Source organism: Lynx rufus, unplaced genomic scaffold (genome assembly GCF_022079265.1).
Source record: "Lynx rufus isolate CCGP_SWC_20201006 ecotype Redwood Valley unplaced genomic scaffold, mLynRuf1.p SCAF_6, whole genome shotgun sequence".
NCBI lineage: Eukaryota > Metazoa > Chordata > Mammalia > Carnivora > Felidae > Lynx > Lynx rufus.
In genome coordinates, this window is record NW_025814878.1 from 40,466,031 (window position 1) to 40,489,009 (window position 22,979).

The following is a 22,979-nucleotide window of genomic DNA, read 5'->3' on the forward strand; positions in this document are numbered from 1 at the left end:
GCTAGACTGAGCCCTAAACATGGATGAGGTGGGTAGGACCTGAGAATTAGTAGAAAGAAGAATTTAGGTAGTGTTGACTGATCCCAGCTCAAGAAAAACTAGAATAAAGAAAGAGGGGACAAAATAGGATATGAGCAATGCAGATCCATTAAGCTGACTGATAAACTGAGTGGTCCAGCCTGAGGAAAAGGACCAAGAGGAGAAGATATTTCAAAATGTGGGTAAACCCTAATCTTCAAAGGCCTATGTAGCCTACCAGAAAAATGTACATGTATTCCATGTGTATAAGACAGTATTGTATATGCCCAGTATGTTAGTTACCAAGAATTGGACTTGGTAATCATGTACTGTTTTATGGACTAAAAGTTGACCACTCTCCTGAGAGGAATGAAGATCTTCCAGAAACTCATTCTGCAATGAGAATTGTAAATTGCTCTATTTACAATGCTTACTGTGTCTCCCTGGGTCCACTATGAGGAGAAAAAACTCAATTCATTTAGAGGTACTTAAACTCAGGACTTTTGTGTTGAACTGAAAAAAAAAAAAAAAAAACCAGACCATTTGTAAAGAAAAAGGAAAGAATATGCTTTAAGAATATTTCTTGGGGCACCTGGGTGGCTCAGTCGGTTAAGCGACCAACTTCAGCTCAGGTCATGATCTCAACAGTTTGTGGGTTCAAGCCCCACGTCAGGCTCTGTGCTGACAGCTTGGGGCCTGGAGCCTGCTTCTGATTCTGTGTCTCCCTCTCTCTCTGCCCCTCCCCTGCTCACACTCTGTCTCTCTCTGTCTCTCAAAAATTAATAAATGTAAAAGAAAAATTTTTTTAAAAGAGTATTTCTTGGAGGTACTGAATGGTGTTCCAAAGAGCTTTACTTTGATGGTGGTAAATGTGTATGCATGAGACCCGGGGGCTTTTCTTATACCCTCTCTTGGAGCCACCTTATTTCCCTTTTCTGCTTACTTCTTCAAGTCTTAAACATTGCAATCAGTTACTGCAAACTAAACCTTTTCCCTCTAAATAATGATACTCATATGCAACCCAGAAAAATGAGACAATCCTCACTCTCCTTTGTCCCTCTTCAATGTGAATTTGAACTAAAGGCAGAGAATATACTGCACTTGCTCCATCCTCTTATCCTGTGATAGGGAGAACTTAACAGAGGATGAAAATATGGGCTCTCCCATTCTGGCTCAAGACTACCTACCAGTTCTTGGTGTGCAAAGTTGCTTCCAGTCTGAGTTCATCTAGCTTCTGCTGAGAACCTAATAGTAGCAACCAATTTAGGACGATTTTATTTTCTAAATGCTTAACAGGGTTCCAGTTTGGGTTTTCTTGCAAACTCAGATTATGTTTTGAAAGGAAAGGTTTTGTTTTCCTTCTGACAATTGAACAGGTAAGTGCAGCCAAACTCACTTTAAAGTACCCAGATTGTAACACAGTTTTCTCCCTCAGCCTCGACCTTGCTGTTGCTCTAAGGAACTGACTGTCAGGGAATTAGATTCTCCCTCTTCCCAGATAAATGTTTGGCTAGAAGGCCAACCAGTTCATCTTTGTTTGTAATGTCTTCATGATCTTTCTGTAGACATCTGAATACTCTTATTTGGTTTTAGAACAGAAATGAACATTAATACATTAAACCTAGAGATTTCCAATATTTTTAAGTTGTTAATCCCATAAGAGTGTTTAACTCTGCTTTTCCCCCAGAAACAGACGGTAAAAAAGCCATCATATTATTCACTCTGAAAACACCTTAAACAGGTAATAAAAATTAACAAAATTTAATGTATTAGTGAGTATGTCATATTTTGAATCATTAACTGTAAACAGATTGATTTTATTTCAGTGTAAATTTAACCATAACACATGCACTATTAAATACTGGTTTCTCATCAGAAAAAAATAATACTGTCTCTCCAGCCAGAAATAACAAATTTATTGAACATACAATGCAAAAATTTAGATAGAATACTTATAAAGAAAACATGCGGTTTGTGTTTAAGACACCCCAAAGAGCTTACCTTATAAAGAATTGAGTCACAAACACAGAAAATGTCAATGATAACAGGGTTTTCAAGCAGGGGAAGAAGATGATCAGGCATTCCTTGCCAAAAGTGTAATAAGAAATGCTGGATCTAGTTATAAAGCAAAAAGTATAAACATTAAGATTCTTCCTTTACATGAACTCATAAAGAACAAGACGAGAAAGTATACACAATATGATCAGCAAAGCATTCTTTGTCGTCCTTACCTCTTCAAAGTTTCCATTAATTGCATTGTCCAGGATGCACTGGCAGTGAGTTTTATACATCATTATGAGGGTATCAACCTATTTCAAGGAAGAAAACGCTTAACCAAAGAATCCTTTCAATACTGCCTTCATTTGTTTATGCATTCGTTTGTCCAGCATGCATTTTTTAAGCTCCTATTAGGGACCAGGCATTGTGCTCAATGTCAAGGAATCAAAAACGAACGTACAGTTCTTATTTCCAGGAACTTAATGCCTTGTGAAGGGAGAAAGGCAAGCAAATAGACAATTACCGTATAGTATCATAGGAACAATGAAAAGCTGATTGAGCAAGGAGCTTTGGGCCAAAGCAACATTGTGTTTTTCTACCTAAGAAGAGAACTACCTCTGACTGCAGAAATACACACAAAATGGTAAAATACATCAAGTGTCCACACAGCGTTTTATTAAGTGGGTGGTGGGCAGTGTGGCATAGCGGTTTCCAGTTTGGGGTCTGGAATTGGTTAAACTGAGTGCCCAGTTCAACAGCACTACTTTGCACAGGTTGTTTTGTCTGTGAACCCTAAGCTTTTTCTCTTTAAGTAGGATAGTAATAACATATTACCCACATGGTATTAAAAAGATTAAATAAAATATCAGGCAGATAGAAGAGTGCCTGGTACACAGTAAGATCTCACTAAATATTACTCGAAATTAGTAATATCGAATGCCTCATAAATTTACCCAAAAAATATTTGAATAGTTAATGCCCATTCTGAAAAGTCTCTGCTTCCATGTTACCACAGATATTTGGATTGCATAGTTAAAACATGTTAAACGTATTCTAAAATCTGTAATGGATTAGAACTAGATAATATTTTAATAGATTAATAATAGTCAAATATCCGTATTTTACAAGCTAGAAATATCACTACCTGTTACTGGTTGTGTAGTCTGTGTGAACAAGAACATGGCTTAGAGGTTACAGGTGTGAGTTTTTACCTGGATTTGAATACTAGCTCTAACCTGCCACTTACTAGCTGTATGATGTCGAGCAAGCTACTTAACATTTGTGTGTTTTAAATTTCTCATTTGGAAAATAGAGATAATAATAACAGTACATTTCCAATAGGGTTGTTATGAGGACTAAACAAATGAAAACATGCAAAGTGGTTGGAATAACCCATAATACATGCTGAGAGACTGACCATTAGATTTACTTTTATCCCAACAGTATCTAGGGTGGTGATGGCAATGGGGGTATCCCACTGTAACCCTCCAGTCTCCAATATTTATCCCTACAGCCTAGTGACAGCACACATCTTTGTTATTCAGCTCAAAGTTGTAAAATGATGACATGCAAATTACCAATATCCCTGCAAGGAGGTATGCTGATTACAGGACACCTCTAGCAGAATATGTCACCATTAATGCAATTGAGACACGGTCCATATTTTAGTCAATGATATTACATCTTTAAATAGGTTTCCAGGACATATTTTTAAAAATAAGGACAAGGACAGTATGAAATACAGAAAGGAATTCACAACTGTTGTCAAAAATTAACCCTTTGAAAAACAGTGTGGAGTTTCCTCAAAAAATTAAAAATAGACCTACCCTATGACCCAGCAGTAGCACTGCTAGGAATTTACCCACGGGATACAGGAGTACTGATGCATAGGGGCACTTGTACCCCAATGTTTATAGCAGCACTTTCAACAATAGCCAAATTATGGAAAGAGCCTAAATGTCCATCAACTGATGAATGGATAAAGAAATTGTGGTTTATATACACAATGGAGTACTACGTGGCCATGAGAAAGAATGAAATATGGCCCTTTGTAGCAACGTGGATGGAACTGGAGAGTGTGATGCTAAGTGAAATAAGCCATACAGAGAAAGACAGATACCATATGTTTTCACTCTTATGTGGATCCTGAGAAACTTAACAGAAACCCATGGGGGAGGGGAAGGAAAAAAAAAAAGAGGTTAGAGTGGGAGAGAGCCAAAGCATAACAGACTCTTAAAAACTGAGAACAAACTGAGGGTTGATGGGGGGAGGGAGGGAGGGGAGCATGCGTGATGGGTATTGAGGAGGGCACCTTTTGGGATGAGCACTGGGTGTTGTATGGAAACCAATTTGACAATAAATTTCATATATTGAAAAAAAATTAACCCTTTGATCCCTGAAATATAAATAAGCTTTGATCCCTAAAATATAAATAAGCTTCTTTCTTCACAAGTATTTCCACTTATGTGTTCAAATGTATTCTTTTGTACACAAATCAGTTAAAGTTTTTAATCTTACTATTGGTACTACATTTGCTTATTTAATATTCACATAGTCTTCAGACTATGTAAATTTTTATTGTAGCATTGCATTATTTACAAACATAATTTTGCTCAGTTTTCTGAGAATAACACACCACCTTATAGAGGGCAGGAGCAGAGGTAAGGCTTATCTCCAGTAAAGTTAGTATGTGGTGAGGGTGGTAACTGCCTTGAGTGACACCATGATGAGGCAGAAAGTGGTCCCTCAGCTTTGGCCAACCCCCACCTCACTGGGATCAACTTTTCACTGGGAAGTCCCATCCTTTCTGTCTCAAGAAAGCAGGTGCTTAAAGTGCTTAGCTTCAGCCCCACCCTTCTTTCTAGAAACTGACAAGTTACTTGGGGAACTGGGATACTGGCTAAGAAGGTGAAAAGCAGCATCCAACTATTTTCGAGGGACAAAGAGGATGTTAGTCCCTAGTGCTCATGATGAGGACCGCTGGGAATGAACTTAGAAACCAGGGGTTATTTAAGCATCCTGATACCTGAGTAAGAAATGATCTACAGACCAGGGTTTCAAGTTGACAGGTAAGGAATTCCTTGGAAGCTAGCAGAGAAATTGAAATTAACTATTGAAACATGCTCTCATTTCTTTTTTTTTTTTCTTTGTTGCCCTCTCCATTCCCCTCTCTTTCACCAGGTAGATTTACTTACACAGCAAACATCTTCATGATATGCTTACATGTAAGCAATTCTTTCCACAAAGGGACCCAACAATACTCTCCTCCAAAGAACCATGTTCCCTGGAGTCCCACTGATTTCCACAGGTTTCTCCACAGACTGCCACATGAGGCATCCAAGTCTAAAGTTATAATATCACACCTTACAAGATTAAAAAAAAATGATGTGATAATCTCAAGAAATACGATGGGAGAGGAGAATGGTAGAAAGTGGACATACTTCAGGGGACTTGATTGGAATCAGCATCTGAGAATTATCTTCAATATTTTGCCTATTCTTAACAGGAATAGTAGGTCATCAGAATAAATCCTGGAAGTGACTGTGCAATTCTACTTATCTGTCAATAGATCTTTTTATCAATGCATTATTTTTATTTCCAGTTTCTACACAAACCCACTACTAAGTCAGCTGGACATTAGTTAATCACATTCCTCTGTCTTTGTACCTCAAGAATATGAACTGACTTAACATACTGTTAAAGATATTTTCCTTGGGGCGCCTAGGTGGCTCAGTCAGTTGAGCATCTGACTTCAGCTCGGGTCATGATCTCACTGCTCGTGATTTCGAATCCCACGTTGGGTTCTGTGCTGACAGCTCAGAGCCTGGAGTCTGCTTCACATTCTGGGTCTCCCTCTCTCTCTGCCCACCTCCTCCCCCAGCTCACACTCTGTGTGTGTGTCTCTCTCTCTCAAAAATAAATAAATGTTAAAAAAATTAAAACAAAAGATATTTTCCTTAAATGTTAATAAGAAATGAACTTTGGTTGAAAAAAAATGCAGAAATCATTATGCCCTGATTTAATAATGGATGCTGCCGTTAGTCAGCCAGTAGGAACTCAGCAAATGACTTTAGAAGTTCAGAAATAGAGGAGGATTTACTCTTAGATTTTACTACATAAGCATTGAAAAGTCACATTAAGGATTATTTATAAACTGAATCCTATGAAACTGTTTCTTCCTTAACTTTCAAAAAAATTGCAACTATAACGGAACACAGAATTTTAGAATGGAAAGGAAGCTTTGTCAACTTCTAGTATAGTCCTTGCCATTCATCTAGATATTGCCCCCTCAGTGCTAGGAACAAATTGTCCTAGACAAGTGCCTGATGACTGCTGAAATTATATGAAGCTAATCAAAAACATAAAGCTTATAATTAAACTGCATGTGACAGACACATTCTCATATTTTCTTCCTTGATATTGAGTTTTAGATAAAAAATAATCTTTAGTATTTTGAGGTTTATTTTGCCAACTTCTGACTACATACTATCATGGAGATGGTAAATAATTAATTGGAAAGTGTTTAATCAATGTTAGTAAACATTTGTCCCTCCTATAAATCAGTCAATTATGTTTGATTATGCAGATTTCTGACTGCTTCCTGCAAATGCCATGAGATTCCCAGCAAATGGCGATAGGGAACCAACATATCAGAAAATCAATAAAGAAGTATCTTTAATTGATACCTTGTCTTTAGAAATGCATCCCTGGTACACAAGGTGTTGAGCACTGGGGAATTCTGGAAGAAGTGTTCCAGTTTTTGAACTTAGTGAGTATTTACGAGTGAAGCCACCCTATAATTTAGAAAAATGAAAAGAAATAAATCATTATTAACTATTTGGCTCTGAAATACCATTCTAATAAAATAGAAACCCATAAAATATCATTCTTCTTCATCCTGCAAATGATGACAAATTAAGAGATTTTGGTAAACTGTTCAGATCATTCAATTGAACAAAAAAGAGCTGTCAGCAGAATCGTTGTTTCCAAATCATAAATAATTTCATAGTCAGGATATTTTCCCTATTATTTTGGATTTTAGTTTTGAACATTTGTCAGTTTATACAACTTTTAGAAATTTAATTTTAGTTCACATTTGTTAATGGCATAAGTTTTGAAAGACCTACTTTTAGAACTGTTGAATTTGAACTCTACAAGGATCAAGAATTACCAAATCCATTTATGGATTGTGTAAACAAGATGATAAGAAGTTAACTAATTTGTTTAGTTTCAGAAATAATTAGTGATAGCTTGGGAGTGGAGCTTAAGTCTTCTCATTCCCAAATTGGTACTCTGGACTTTCTCATCTCAACCTTACCCCACCCTGAATTTACATATGTGTTCTTCTTTTGATCCCTTGGAGAATAGCACACTTCTAGTAGTCTTCAAAAATTAGAAAAAGCGACAAAAAACAAATAATATATAATGCCACAGGGTTGATGTACTTACAAAAAATCCACACAGAAAGAGAGAATGCATATTTGTGATGGAACCAGAGCCTCAGCAAATCCGTCTCCCAGGTCATAACTAGTTGTTCCTGCCCCTCAAACAAAGTTTTAGCAAACTGGATCGTAATAAAAAGTTTAGGCAAAGAATGAAATTGTGACTATAGAATAGGAAGGAAAGTATTCCTGGCAAGGACAAAATTTCATTCTTTCCCATAGTTTTCCTATATTTTCTTCTACAGCTTTTGTATTTCTTTGTCTCTGTCATATTGAAGATTTATTGCTTATACAGGTTAGGTTCCTACCCTGAATTATCATTCCCAACATTTGTAGACTATTACAGGCTTACATGTTAAATCACTAAGAAGTTGGGAGGACTTTCAGTCCTCAAAGCAGGTATTTTAAGAACATTGATTTCTCATTGACGGATTTGATATCAGCTTTCAAAAATTTTTTATTAAAAGTGCAGTAGAAATCTATTTCTTTCAGATTAGGTTTTAGTTTTCACCCTTGTTATGCTTTATTTTCAAGTATGGATAGAAAAGAATTATTCTGATTAAATAATTCTTAAGAATTAAAAAAAAGTTTTTAAGTTTATTTATTTATTTTGAGAGAGAGTGCAAGGGAACAGGGGAAGGGTAGAGAGAGAGGGGGAGAGAGAGAATGCCGAGCAGGCTCCATGCTGTCAGTACAGAGCCCTATGCAGGGCTTGAACTCATGAACGGTGAGATCATGACCTGAGCCAAAACCAAGAGTTGGACACTTAACTGACTGAGCCACCCAGGCGCCCCTAAGTCTTAAGAAATTAATAAAGAACTACTATATAAATGATTAACTATCATGAACTGATATATTAGCACAGTTAATCCCAATCCACTCTATTTAATCAGTCTTAAGAATTCAAGATATATTTCAAATATTTTTGATGCTTGGATTTGTCATATATGAGCATGAATCATCATTGTACAGTCAAAGAGTGGCATTGTCAATAAATTGGGAAAATAATAGGATGTGAGAAGTAAAGAATTTAATCTTAAAAGGAGGAAAAAATAATTGGCAAAGAATATGAAACTAACATTTGATAGATAACAAAAATGCACTTAAATTCTAATTTTAGGAAAGTTTACATTGTTTTCTTATGCCTTTTCTCATGGGTGGAAAATCATGTTTATTCATCCCAAAATGTAATTCGGTGAGATTGGAAAAGAGAGATAGAGAAACAGAAACCAAACAATGGCAATACATGTGTTGTATTAAATCTAAGTTAGGAATATGAGAATAGCCTCATTTCCATTGACAAATATAATTAATAATCAAAAATCTTTCCACAAGGGGAAAAAAAACAGGCTCAGAAGATTTAATAGGTGAATTTTATCAAGCATTCAGAAAGCAGATATTTCAAACTTAAAAGATTTTTTTTTTCAGACAGTGGAAAAGAAGAACCTCTTTCCAATTCATTTGAAAACTTTTATGCCAAAACTGGACAAGGACAGAAAAAGAAAGAAAAATCATAGGCCAATACTGGTTATTATCATACTTGAAACAGTACCAAATAAAATACTTGCAAACCAAATCCAACAGTCAATAAGAATGATAATAACCAAGTCAAGCTTAAACACACTACATTGACAGAAGAAAAGGCGGGGTGGGGGGTAGAATACCATATGTAATCATCTCAATTGATCCAAAAAAAGTATTTGTTAAAAATTCAGCCACCATTGGGGCACCTGGGTGGCTCAGTCAGTTAAGCATCCGACTTCAGCTCAGGTCATGATCTCACAGTCCGTGAGTTTGAGCCCCCCCCCCGTCCGGCTCTGTGCTGACAGCTCAGAGCCTGGAGCCTGCTTCGGATTCTCTGTCTCCTCTCTGCCCCTCCCCTGCTCATTCTCTGTCTCTCTCTGTCTCAAAAAGAAATAAAAACATTAAAAAAAAATCCAGCCACCATTCACTTCTCTTTCTCCCTCTCTGTCTATGCTAGAAACAGAAAAAAAATTCCCTAATCATTCAATAATCTATCAAAATATCAAAAAATAAAAAATATGAAAATAATCGATCAAAAATCCACAGCAAATATCATACTTAATAGTAAATAGCAAGTTCATTACTATTTGACCTGTTTTGCAAGAAATATTAAAGACGGTCTTGTGGGTTAAAATGAAAGGACACTAGACAATAACCTGGAGTCATATGAAGAAATAATGATCCCAATAAAGGTAAACACATGGGCAATTATAAAACCTGGTATTATTATAGCAATAGCTGTAACTCCACTCTCTGTTTTCTACATGATTTAAGAGACCACTATGTCTCTTTTAAAAAAAAAAAACAATTAGTCTAAAAGCTAGTATTATTGTAACTTTGGTTTGTAACTCCACATTTTCTTTTCTACATGATTTAAAGACTAATGCATTATTAAAAAAACAACTATTAGTATATGTATTTTGGACACACAATTTATAAAGATGTAATTCTGTAACATCAATAACTGAAAGAGGTAAGGACCAAACTTGAAAGGAGCAATGTTATGTATATTATTGAAGTTAAGCTGGTATAAATTCAAGTTAGAATGCTATAACTTTGGGATGATAAATGTAATCCCCATGGTAGCCAAAAAGAAATTAGTTGCATAATATAGACCAAAGCAAATGAGCAGGGAATTAAAATATTCACTACCTAACAACAGAATACACATTTTTCACAAGTGCACATAGAACATTTTCGAGGTTACACCATATGTGAGGCCACAAATTGAGTCTCAATGGATTTAAAGAGATAGATATAAAACAAAATATTTTATCTGGCCAAAATGGCATGAGGTTAGAAATCAAAGCAGAAGGAAAACTAGGAAAATTCACAAATTTGTGGAAATTAAACATACTCTTTTTTGAAAGTTTATTTATTTTGAGAGAGTGAGAATCGTAAGCAGTCTCTAATGTCAGCACAGAGCCTGACATGAGGCTCAATCTCACAAACTGTAAGATCATGACCAGAACTGAGATCAAGAGTCAGACACTTCACTGACTGAGCCACCCAGGCACTCCAGCAGATCAAAGGAGAAATTATAAGGGAAATTAGAAAATTCTTAGAAATGAATGAAAATGGAAACATACTACATCAAAATTACAGGATGCAGTGAAAGTGGTGCCAAGGAAATTTATAGCTATAAATGCTTACATTAAAAAATCTCAAATCAACAATCTAAGTAAACAACTTCAGGAACTAGGAAAAGAACAAACTAAACCCAAGGTGGGCAGAAGAAAGGAAATAATAAAGATGAGAACAGAGATAAAATGAAATAGAGAATAGACAAACAATAAAGAAAATCAATGAAACCAAAGGTTAGTTCTTTAAAAAGGTCAAAATTGACAAATTCATAGGTAGACTGACTGAAAAGAAAGAATAGAGAAGACTCAAATGATTAAAATAAAAAAAGGAAAAACTCCTGAGTCTACCGAGAAAGGATTTTAAGAGAATACATGAACAAATGTACATCAGCAAGTTGTTTAACCTAGATGAAATGGATAAATTCCTAGAAACACAAATTCTACCAAGATTGAATCACAAAGAAAGAGAATACAGTATCTGAATCAGTCTATAACCAAGGAAATAGAATTAGTAATCACAAATCTGACAAAGAAAGGCTCTGATCCTATGGTTTCACTAGTAAATTGTACCAAACATATAAAGAAGAATTAACACCATACTTTCTTGAAGTTTTCCCAAAAATTGAGGAGGAGGGAACACTTTCTAACTCATTTTATGAGGCCAACATTATTTTGATACCAAAGTCAGACAAAAACACTACAAGGGAAAAAAAACAAAACAGGCCAATATACCTTATGAACATTCATGCATAAATCCTCAGGAAAATACTAATAAAGTGAACTCAGCAACATGTTAGAAAGATTATACACCATGACCAAGTGAGATTTAGTCCTTGGATGCAAAAATCAATCAGTGTAATAGACCACCTTAACAGAATAAAGAGAGGAAAACACATGATTATTTCAATTGATGCATTTGACAAAATTTGACACACTTTCCCAATAATAATACTTAACAAACAAGGAATTTACCTCAACATAATAAGAGTCACATCAAAAACCCACAGCAAACATCATATTCAATAGTGAAAGACCAAAAGTATTTCCCTTAAGAGCAGGAACAAGGCAAGAATGCCCATTTTCACTGCTTCTTTTCAACATAGTACTGGAAGTCCTAGCCAGAACAAAAATGCATCCAAATTGGAAAGAAAGAAGTAAAATTATCTGTTTGCAGATGATACAATCTTATATGTAGGAATCCATAGAGATTGCACAAACACAAAAAAACCCTGTTAGAAATAAGTGAATTTAGCACAGTAACAGGATACAGTCAGCATGAAAAACTCAGTTGTATTTTCATAAAAATGAACAATATGAAAAGAATTAAGAAAACAATTTTACTTACAATAGCATTAAAAAGAATAAAATACATGGGAATTAACTTAACACAGGAGGTAAAAGACTCATATAATGAAAATTATAAAATAATGCTCAAAGAAATTAAAGCATAAAGGAAAGACATCCTATGTTCATGACTTGGAAAGCTTACTGTTAAGATGTCAATAGTACCCAAAACAACCCACAGATTCAATGCAAAATCTTAATGACTGTTTTTGCAGAAATAGAAAAATCCATCCTAAAATTCATATGGACTCTCAGGAACCCCAAATAGTAAAAACAATCTTGAAATAAAAACTAAGTTGGAGAAGTCACAATTCCTGATTTTAAAACTTACTAAAAAGCTACAATAATCAAAAGAGAGTAGTGTTGACACAAGGACAAACATACAGTGGAACAGAACAGAACACTCAGAAGTAAACCCTCACAAAAACTGCCACATGATTTTTGACAAAGGTACCAATAGCGTTCGATGGGGAAAGGGCAGTCTTTTCAACAAATGGTGCTGGAAAAATTGGATATCCACAGGTGAAAGAATGAAGATAAGCCTTTACCAAATACCATGTAACAAATTAATTCAAAATGAATCAGATATTCAAAATATAAGACCTAAACTATGCAATTCTCAGAAGAAAAGATAGGGAAAAATCATCATAACTTTAGATTTGGCAATGATTTCTTAGATATGAGAACAAAAACAAAAACAGACAAATTGGACTTGCTAAAAATTAAAAACTTCTGTGCATCAAAGAACACTGCCAACAGAGTAAAAAGATAATCAATGGAATGGGAGAAGATATTCCCATATCATATATCTGATAAGGGATTAATATCCAGGACATATGGAGAACTTGTAAAACTTAACAACAACAAAACAAACAACCTGCTTCAAAAATGGACAAAGGATGGGGACAGACATTTCTCTGAAGAAGATATACATTAGTCAACAAGGACATGAAATGATACTCAATATTGCTAATCATTAGGGAAATATTTCAAAGAAGACAACTGGCCAATAAAAACCCTAAAAAATGCAACCTTATATTTTTGATGCAGTTATTCAAAGCAATTTTCAAATGAAAATCACAGGTGCCGTTTTGCATCCATTGGATTGGCAAGAACTAAAATGTCATTCAATGCCACGTATCAGTGAGAATGTGGAACAAAAGGAATGCTCACACATAGTTGGGCAGATATAAATTGATATAACCATTTCGGAAAACAACTTCATCTTAACTAGTAAAGTTAGACATGAGCGTATCCTAGAACCTGGAATTCCATTTCTGCACATGTGTGCCTGGAGGATGTTCATGCACTAGTTTTTCAGAAAAAAAAAGTCCACCCCTGTTGAGATGAGCACTGGGTGTTGTATATAAGTGATAAACCATGGGAATCTACCCCCAAAACCAAGAGCACCCTTTACATGCTGTATGTTAGCCAATTTGACAATAAATTATATTTAAAAAGAAAAGAAAAGAAAAAAGTACACCAACAATGGAATAAATAAATGCACTGTGATATTTTCACAGTGGAATATTACACAGCAGCACAAATAAGGGTATTAAAGCTACCTATACATCAACATTGATCAATCACAAAATCTAATGCTGGATGAAACCAGAAGGTCTACAAAAAAATGAATCCATTCTATGTAGGGCACATAATGAACAATACACTGGCAATAATAAATAGGGTAATAAAACAATACATAGAATTATTCATCATTTTGAAGTATATGGTTCAGTGGTATTAAGTATATTCATATTGTTGTGTAGCCATAACCACATTGTTTAGGTATATATTCATAAATGATCAACTTTAAGGAAAAACACAGTAGTGATTAACACCAAATTTTGGACAGCAGTATCTTTTGGTAGGTGATTGGGATGGGGGCACAGAGAGGACTTCTCTCCATTAAGCTGTGGGGTAGATCTTGAATTTTTATCTTAGGTTATTTTTTAAATGCATGGGTGCACCTGGGTGGCTCAGTTCATTGAGCATCCGACTTTGGCTCTGGTCATGATCTCGCAGTTCATGATTTCGAGACTCGCGTTGGGCTTGTGCTGACAGCTCAGAGCCTGGAGCCTGCTTCAGATTCTGTGTCTCTCTCTCTCTCTCCCCCTCCCCAACTCACACTCTGTCTCTCTCAATGATAAATAAACATTTAAAAAATTTTTAATAAAAAAATAAAATAAAATGTGTATGTGTGTGTTACGAACAATACATTTCCAAATAAAAAGAATGTTAGAAGGGCGCCTGGGTGGCTCAGTCGGTTGGGCGTCTGACCGGCTCAGGTCATGATCTCATGGTCCGTGAGTTCGAGCCCTGCGTCGGGCTCTGGGCTGACAGCTCAAAGCCTGGAGCCTGTTTCGGATTCTGTGTCTCCCTCTCTCTCTGACGCTCCCCCATTCATGCTCTGTCTCTCTGTGTCTCAAAAATAAATAACCATGAAAAAAATTTTTTTAAATGTTAGAGTGCTAAGGAAACACATATTAAGGAACAAAGTATATCTAGTATATTTAAATACTTATTTAAAACTCTCATCTTGATAAATAGTAGTTTTGTGTAATAGACGCCAGCAACATTTGGAATCAACAGGAGGCAAAAGTGCCGGAAGAAAAACTTTAAAAATTAAATTTGTTGGATATGTTAACAATTGTGTGCAAAGTTGGTATAAATCAAATAATGTGCAGTCCAAAACATGTAGCACAAAAAGAAAGAAACAATTGGTAATCTGGGAAAAAAAGTAAAACACGATCATTTTAATTACACTAATATGTTTGCTATTTTAATTGCACCAAAACTGGTGCCCGTCATAGGCCAGTTACAGAGGTCTGGGAGGTGTGTGTGTGTGTGTGGGGGGGGGGTGTTCCCCTCAACCAATGACTTCAGTACTCTTGGGTAAACTATTAAGTCTTATTTCCAAAAGAAAACAAGAAGAAACCTGCAGAAAAGAAACCATATGATTAGAAGGCAAGAGGGTCTGATTTATGAGGAAAGATTAAAGGATTTAAGCAGCACAGTTTGGCTAAGTGATGACCAAAAGAGAGCATGATAACAGTCTGTAAATATTTGCAAAGCATATACCAAGGAGGGAGGATTTGTTATTTATCTTGGTACAAAGTTGTTAAATGGCCATGAATGGTCGATGTTAAGGAGAAGGAAATTCAGGCTCAGAGAGACTTCCTGGTTGAAATGAAAAAAATCAAAGGGGCTGGCTCCCTAAGAAATAATGGCAACTTCATTACTAGAGCTAGTTAAAACAAAATTTGGTGCACACTAGAAGATTCACAGGAAAAGAAAGGCTTTCTTTGATCAGGACAAAGCATTGAGAGTAGGTTTTGTTAGTTTTATTCCAGAGGATGAAAGGATTCTGAAACATTCTCTAAGACAATTCTGAAATTTGAATCACTACATTTATGAATAAAAATGTAAAATAATCAAAATTCATACCACAAGCTGATAATTACTCTTACCATCTTCTTCCTGTCCTTTTGTTTTACTTTTCTTATTTTCATTTTGTTTTCTTGTATAGTATGAACTATTTAAAGCTCAAAAAGGGGGTGGATAAAGAGTATTAAGTAGCCATGTACTAACCAGATTGAGACATTACAAATTGGAAATATTAAAACAGTCTCTGTAGCCTTTCCTAATCTTATTACCTTCCTCCCCACAAGAAATAATGCTCTTCATTTAGTTTATATCATTCCTATTTAAACCTCTAAAAATTTATCTCATATGTAATACTCTTACGCAACATATACTATTGCTTTAAAACTCGTATAATACGGTATATATCCTTCTACATTCAATACGTTTTCTTCACTCAACTTTAGGTTTTTGAGATGAATCTAATTGAATTCTTGTAGCTATAGTTCATTCATTTCCAAAGCAGTATAGTATTACCTTGTATATATATATTAACATTTATTCTCCCACTGTATCATTATGGCCATTTGTTTTCCAGCATTCTGAGATTACAAACAATACCGCAATGTGCCTGCTTGTGCACCGTGTGAAGGTTTCTCTAGGAATACAGTCATACGGCGTGTGCACCTTCAGCTTGACTAGTGATTGTCCCCTCTCTTGTTCACGAGCATTCCTTTGCTCCACATGTCTGACAACACTTATTTTCAGACTTTTGACTATTGTTATTCAAAAAATAGTGACATGACCATTTGTTATGGTTTTAATTTGCATTTCCCCGATGAAAACTTCTCTGATTAACTTGAGCACTTTTCACATGTTTCTTGGCAGGAATGGTATCCAAAATATTTGTTGACCCCATGTTATGGTCAGTCAGGAGGGGTGCCATGAATACCAATACTATTTGCAGTTATTATTTTTCATCTTGTATGAATTGCATGTTCATATACCATGTTATATTTCTACTGGGTTAGTCTTTTTATCATGGAGTTGAGTATTTTACATGTTCTAAAATAGTGCCGCCCAACAGAACTTTCTGTGATGCTGAAAATGTTCTGTCTACACTGCAATACTGCATATGATTATTATGGACCTGAAATGTAGCTAGTGTGACAGAGAAACAAAATTGTAGGTAATTAATAGCCATATGTGGCCAATAGCTACTATATTGTACAGCACACCTATATATATTAATCCTGTCACTCATATATGACATGTAAATATCCAGTTTTATTTACATTTGAAGCCACAAATACATATATTTGCTTTTGTGTCCTCTTTTCTTCCTAATTAACATTTTTCCATGTCATTAAAAGAGATTTTTAATAAATGGCATAATATTTAGTCCCATAAAAGTCCTATAAATGATGTCACCATGGGGCACCTGGGTGGCTCAGTCGGTTGAGCATCCGACTTCAGCTCAGGTCATGATCTCACAGTCTGTGAGTTTGAGCCCCGCGTCAGGCTCTCAGAGCCTGGAGCCTGCTTTGGATTCTGTGCCTCCCTCTCTCTCTGCCCCTTCCCTGCTTGTGGTCTGTCTCTCTCTGTCTCAAAAATAAATAAAAATATTTTTTTAAAAAATGATGTCACCGGGGCGCCTGGGTGGCGCAGTCGGTTAAGCGTCCGACTTCAGCCAGGCCACGATCTCGCGGTCCGTGAGTTCGAGCCCCGCGTCAGGCTCTGGGCTGATGGCTCGGAGCCTGGAGCCTGTTTCCGATTCTGTGTCTCCCTCTCTCTCTGCCCCTCCCCCGTTCATGCTCTGTCTCTCTCTGTCCCAAAATAAATAAAAAACGTTGAAAAAAAATTAAAAAAAAAAATGATGTCACCATTTCTTTATTGGTAGTAATTTAGGTTACACAGTTTTTCATAGTTGTCGATTACAATTTTTGCATAATATTTTGTAAACATTTTCTGTTATTTCTGTATATGAGATTCATGCAAAAGTGAAACTGTGGGAGAAAAGGCATGAACACTTTGAAGACTTGATACAGATCTTACAACTTTTTATCCAGGGAGTTTGGTCAGTATTCACCAGAGGGATACGAAACAGCTTATCTCACCAGAACTTCACCAACATCATCATATTAATTTCTAAATATTTGATAATTACAGAATTCAAATTTTTATTTGTTATTTATTGGGCAGTCCATTTTTCATGCATTTATTGCCCTTTTCTTCCTTATGTGTATTTTCTATTCATGTCTTTTACTGCTTATTGTCATCTTCATAGTTTTCTATAAATTGATAGGATTTCTTCACTTAATAGAAATATTATCCCATTGTCATATTTGCTGAAAATATTTTCTCCAGTCTTTCTTTTGACTTCAAATTTTATATATCATGCTTTTGATACAAAAATAGTTTTCAATTTTTATATTTTTCCTTTGACTTCTTAAATGGTTTTCGTCTTTATATTTTTCCTTTGACTTCTTAAATGGTTTTCGTCTTAGAAAATCATTCCCAGCAGCTCTTTCTGCCCACAGGTTCTGTCCCCGTGCTTTAATAAAATCACCTTTTTTTGCACCAAAAAAAGGGAAAATCATTCCTTATCCAGAAATGAAGTAGATAAAAATGTTCCCTTCTAAGTACTGTTCTTATATTTAATAATTTATATGAAATTCATGAGGCATAATTTTTTTCCAAAATGGTCAATTTTTCTAACATCATGCTATGAAGAATTTTATTTATTTATTTGACACTACATCCTCCTCCAAAAAACAATTAAGACAATTCACTGAAAAAAAAATTTTCCTTCATTGGTGGTAATGTCTCTTTGATCATACATTAAATCCTTATTTATACTAGGGTCTTTTTTTTCAGGTATCTAATCTCTGTTATGGATCTATTCTACCTACAGTTGAGTTTATATCATAGTGTCATAATATTTTGATATCTGCCAAACAAGTCCCTTTTCACTATTCTTATTTACATTTCTCTTAACTATTACTTTCTGTATATCCTTCTACATTAAATGTATAGTCATTTTAATCATTTCCAAAAATCAATTACCCACTCAAATTTTTATTAGAGTATTAAATGTCTAAATTAATTTAGGAAGAATCGGCCCATTTATAATATCTAACATACCTAGCCACTCATGTGGTATGTCTTTTCATTTAAAATTTTCATTTAAATAAAAAGCTTCTGCACAGCAAAGGAAACAACAAAACTAAAAAGCGGGGCACCTGGGTGGCTCAGTGGGTTGAGCATCCAACTTCGGCTCAGGTCATGATCTCACTGTTTGTGAGTTCGAGCCCTGCGTCGGGCTCTGTGCTGACAGCTCCGAGCCTGGAGCCTGCTTTGGATTCTGTGTCTCCCTCTCTCTCTCTGCCCCTCCCCCACTCATGTTTTCTCTCTCTCTCTCTCTCTCTCAAAAATAAACATTAAAAAAAAAACTAAAAAGGAGCTTACTGAATGGGAGAAGATATTTGCCAATAACATATCTGATAAAGGGTTAGAATCCAAAATTTATAAACAACTGATACGACTCAATACCCAAAAAACAAACAATCCAATGAAAAAATGGGCAGAAGACATGAACAGACACCAACAGACACATGAAAAGATTCTGAACATTTCTCATCTTCAGGGAACCGCAACTCAAAACTACAGTGAGATATCACCTCACACCTGTCAGAATGGCAAAAATCAAAAGCGCAAGAAACAACCAGATTGGTGAGGCTGTAGAGAAAAAAAAAAACCCTCTTGCACTGTTGGTAGGAATGCATACTGGTGCAGCCACTGTGGAAAACAATATGGAGGTTCCTCAAAAAATTAAAAATAGAACCATCTTACAATCCACTACCAATGTTTCCCAGCTAAAATCAGGCACTTCTCTCCATCTCTAGAGATATCATCCTCGTCCAGATATTCTTTCATCCAGACTTATCCCCAAATCTATAACATGATGCGCCTTGTTTGCCTTCCCATATGTCAGTGGTTGACATTTGGTAACATCAGAGACATTTCTGCTTGTCACAAGAGGAGGGTGTGGAATCTGGTGAGTAGAAGCCAGAGATACCATGATGTTGCTAAACATGCAGTGCACAGGACATCCCTCACAACATAGAATTATATAGCCCAAAACATGAGTAATACCAAGTTTGAGAAACCCTAACCTATAACGTTACATCGATTCCATTACTGTTACTCTTTTTCCCGACTCCACTCCAAATTCCCACTTATTCTCAGTTCTTTCCTTGAATGTCACTTCCTATGGAAAATGTCCCTGACCACTTAAACTAGGTTGATACCCATGACACCCCTTATAATTGCATATAATTACTTTAAAAGATAGTTTTCCTGCTACACTGTAAAAGAAAAATTCTATCCATTCACTATTTTGTTCCTTAGTATCTGTAACTCCATCTATCAATTAATATCTTGAGCATGAGTTTTAAAAAGTAGAACTTAATTCAGAATTTGAAAAAAGCAAACACATCTCTCAGCCTTAGTTTCCTTAGCTGTAAGTTAGTAATGCTAACACCGATTTTTCCCTACCTCACAGTTAGTAGTGTTCAAATGAACTGTAATATATGCAAGTTGACACTGAAAGTCTCACATCCTGAGCAAACTATGATGGTTGATCACTCAGGTACCAAATAATTTTTTAAAATTTCAGCTTTGAGGGGTGCCTGGGTGGCTCAGTCGGTTAAGTGTCCGACTCTTGATCTCAGCTCAGGTCATGATCTCAAGGTTCGTGAGTTCAAGCCCTGCATCAGGCTCTGTGCTAACAGCATGGAGCCTGCTTGGGATTCTGTCTCTCCTTCTCTCTGCCCCTCCCCTGCTGTGCTCTCTCTCTCTCTCAAAATAAGTAAATAAACTAAAAAAAGATGTTTTTAAATAAAAAATAAATAAATAAAATTTCAACTTTGTTAAACAAAATTCCATTATTTTTTAAGTGTTTAGAGTAGTTCCGAGCCTTTAGAAAGCCCTTGTGCTAATTTCTATAATCATCATAATAATGATGCTTTATTGTTGTTGCAGTCTTTGGAAATGTCAGCTATATGACAGCCTAACAAAAATATTTTAGTTTAAATTTGTTAACAAGATCTACACCCGAATTTGTAGTGCACTCTTCTAAGGAGGAAACAGTACACTGGAGAAACATTTTTTCTTTTTTTCTGTAAAATGAGCCTTGCCATACACATGCCGTAATAGCTGATGGCTCACTAAGTACCACCAACCTCATCAAAGTGGTAGAAAGAACACCTGAGAGAAATTACTTAAATTCCCTATTGACATAAACTTCAGTCAACTGAAGTGTATTTCTAAGTCAATATTTTTGCACTTTCACAATTGTTTATCTAATAAAGAGCTATTATTTCATTGATAAAAAGAGCAATCTAGAGGATTTTATTATGTAATTAGCCATTAACTGTATTAAAAGCACTGGTGGGAAGAAATTGGTCATTTCAAAGGGTTGGGGGCTTTCTATTATTTCTTAAGATAATATGCTTGCATCATTTCACCAAACTAATGGAGTTACAACCTCAGGTCCAGATTTACCACACAACACATTGTCATGTGCCCTTAGTTCTGTGGCACCTCTTTTTAATGATTAGATAACTTGAGGATAATGAGGGCCTTATCGTGTGCCTAATTAGCCATGCAGTCCCTAATGGTAGTCTAACTCATTTAGATAAAGTCAGTTTGCTGATCTGTTCTTTGGTTGGGGGTGGGGAGTGGAAGGGGTGTCTAGGGAGAAAGTGTGTGAGTGTGTGTATGTTAGAAAGATGTACCCTTTCTCCCTAGTTCCCTCCTCCACCATCCACCCTGTCTCCACACTGCAGAAGAGGTCAGCAAACTGACTATACATACACATACACTCACACAAAGTGGTTAAAACAAACCACAGCATAACATTTGGGTTTCTTGATAACTCTTAAAGGTTTTGTCTAAATGGGTATATTCCGAATACCAGTTCCTTCCATATCCTCAGCTTTAGACTTTTTGTTTATATTCAACTGGAAATGTCTTAGATCTGTAATGGTCTTTTTTTTTTTTTTTTTTTGCAATCTCTTAAGTATCTGATATTAGGTGAGAATAACTGAAAAATTACCCTTCCTACGTTAATTGGAAATTGTCCAGTAGGTCCATGTAAAGAATAATCAGTAGCCCCAAATCTAACAGCTCTCTCTGAAGTTCTCAATCATTTAATGGGCTCCTAATAAATTAACATTTATTTCTATATTTGCCAATGAGGACGGTTAGCATGTATTATTTAGTTTGTAGTACATATTATAGCAGATAAAATAGAAATGAAAGTAATTCTTACCTCATTCTTCAGCTTGCTTCCAGAAAACCTTAAAAATCAGTATATTTTCCATTAGTTAACATATAAATATACAGTTATAGCAATCAAGGAAATGCAGAGGACCCACAATAGTGGTAACTTTGGATCATGATTAGCAAAAGAAACCTGGAGAAATCTGCTTGATTTTCAAAGAGACCCAAGCCTTCTTATCAACTTACTTAAAAAAATAAATCTATTAAGGAAAAGTAAATGAAGCATATTTAAGGAAATCTGATAAGATCTGCAAAGAACATTTGATATTAAATATTCATTTGTATTCTAGCCTGTATTTTCATGTTGCAGTTAGTTGTAGCCAATAAGCTGCCATTATGTTCTTCACCATGTCTGAGTTCATCTTAGTATGACTCAGGTGAATAAAATTATTTTTTTACACATGTCACTTTACTTTTCAAAAAAATTTATTCTTTTGAGAGCTAAGAGGAGTTCTTGGTAAATCATACTATAAGGCAATCTCTGATGCAGATTTAATTACTAAGAGCTCCAGTATATGAAAAATAGTAATTGTATATTATCACTGGTTTTATTGGATATCACCCCAATAACGACCTCCTCCTGATGGTTAATGGCAGGTTAGAGAAATGTGTTATGATCATTTGTGTATTCCCTTTCACAGAGACTCAAACAGGGCAGTAACTTTATCTCACTTAAGGTAAGCTGGTATTCAAAGCATGTATTATTAGTGATGAGTTATCGTAAACTTTTCATCTTTGTAAGGTACTGATGAAGCACAGAGATTTTTATGTTATTTTATATTATTTTTAGAGGCTTTATAACCAACGTGGGGCTCAAACTCATGACCCCGAGACTAAGAGTCTCACGCTCTACCAACTGAGTCAGCCAGGTGCCCCAAAGACAGAGATTTTTAAAACAGGTTATTTCTTGGGGAAAAACATACATTTTCTGCCCTTATTTTATTGATTCCAGCCTGAAAACAGACTCAGCCTTGTGAGTAAATACTAATTTAAAAACAATTCTGCTTCCTTGATTTTTCCTTTTCATCTCTCTGGTATACCTTGTTCACTATTAATTTCTCATTAATGATCAAAAATTACATAAATTACCCAATAATCTAGACCATATCATTGTAAATGTCCATACAAAGTTGAAATTAAGGTCTGATGCTTAAAAGAAAACATTTCAATAAGCAAAATGAGAAAGTCTTTTATTCAATTGCTATTATGCATATTTCAGGAAATGCAAAGAATTTGTCTTGAAGAAAGTAGAACTCTACCTTGTCAGGCCCTTTCCAGAATAAACGGAGTGGTAATATGCACTGCTCTCTTTGATGCCAATCCCATAATAATGATACCTAGAGCAAGGACAGGAACCAGCTCT

The 22,979-nt window shown here is 35.5% G+C and overlaps 1 protein-coding gene across 1 annotated transcript in view; it reads right to left on the minus strand.

The window, feature by feature from the left end:
* The window catches only part of RFX6 (regulatory factor X6), a 55,393-nt gene that overhangs the window by 15,991 nt on the left and 16,423 nt on the right, over positions 1-22,979 (minus strand). The window contains exons 5-9 of the mRNA XM_047101254.1: positions 22,876-22,953; positions 21,606-21,633; positions 6,702-6,809; positions 2,250-2,327; positions 2,020-2,133 (exon numbers count right to left, since the gene is read on the minus strand). Of these exons, the coding sequence (XP_046957210.1) occupies positions 2,020-2,133; positions 2,250-2,327; positions 6,702-6,809; positions 21,606-21,633; positions 22,876-22,953 (406 nt within the window). The remainder of the gene's footprint in view (positions 1-2,019; positions 2,134-2,249; positions 2,328-6,701; positions 6,810-21,605; positions 21,634-22,875; positions 22,954-22,979) is intronic.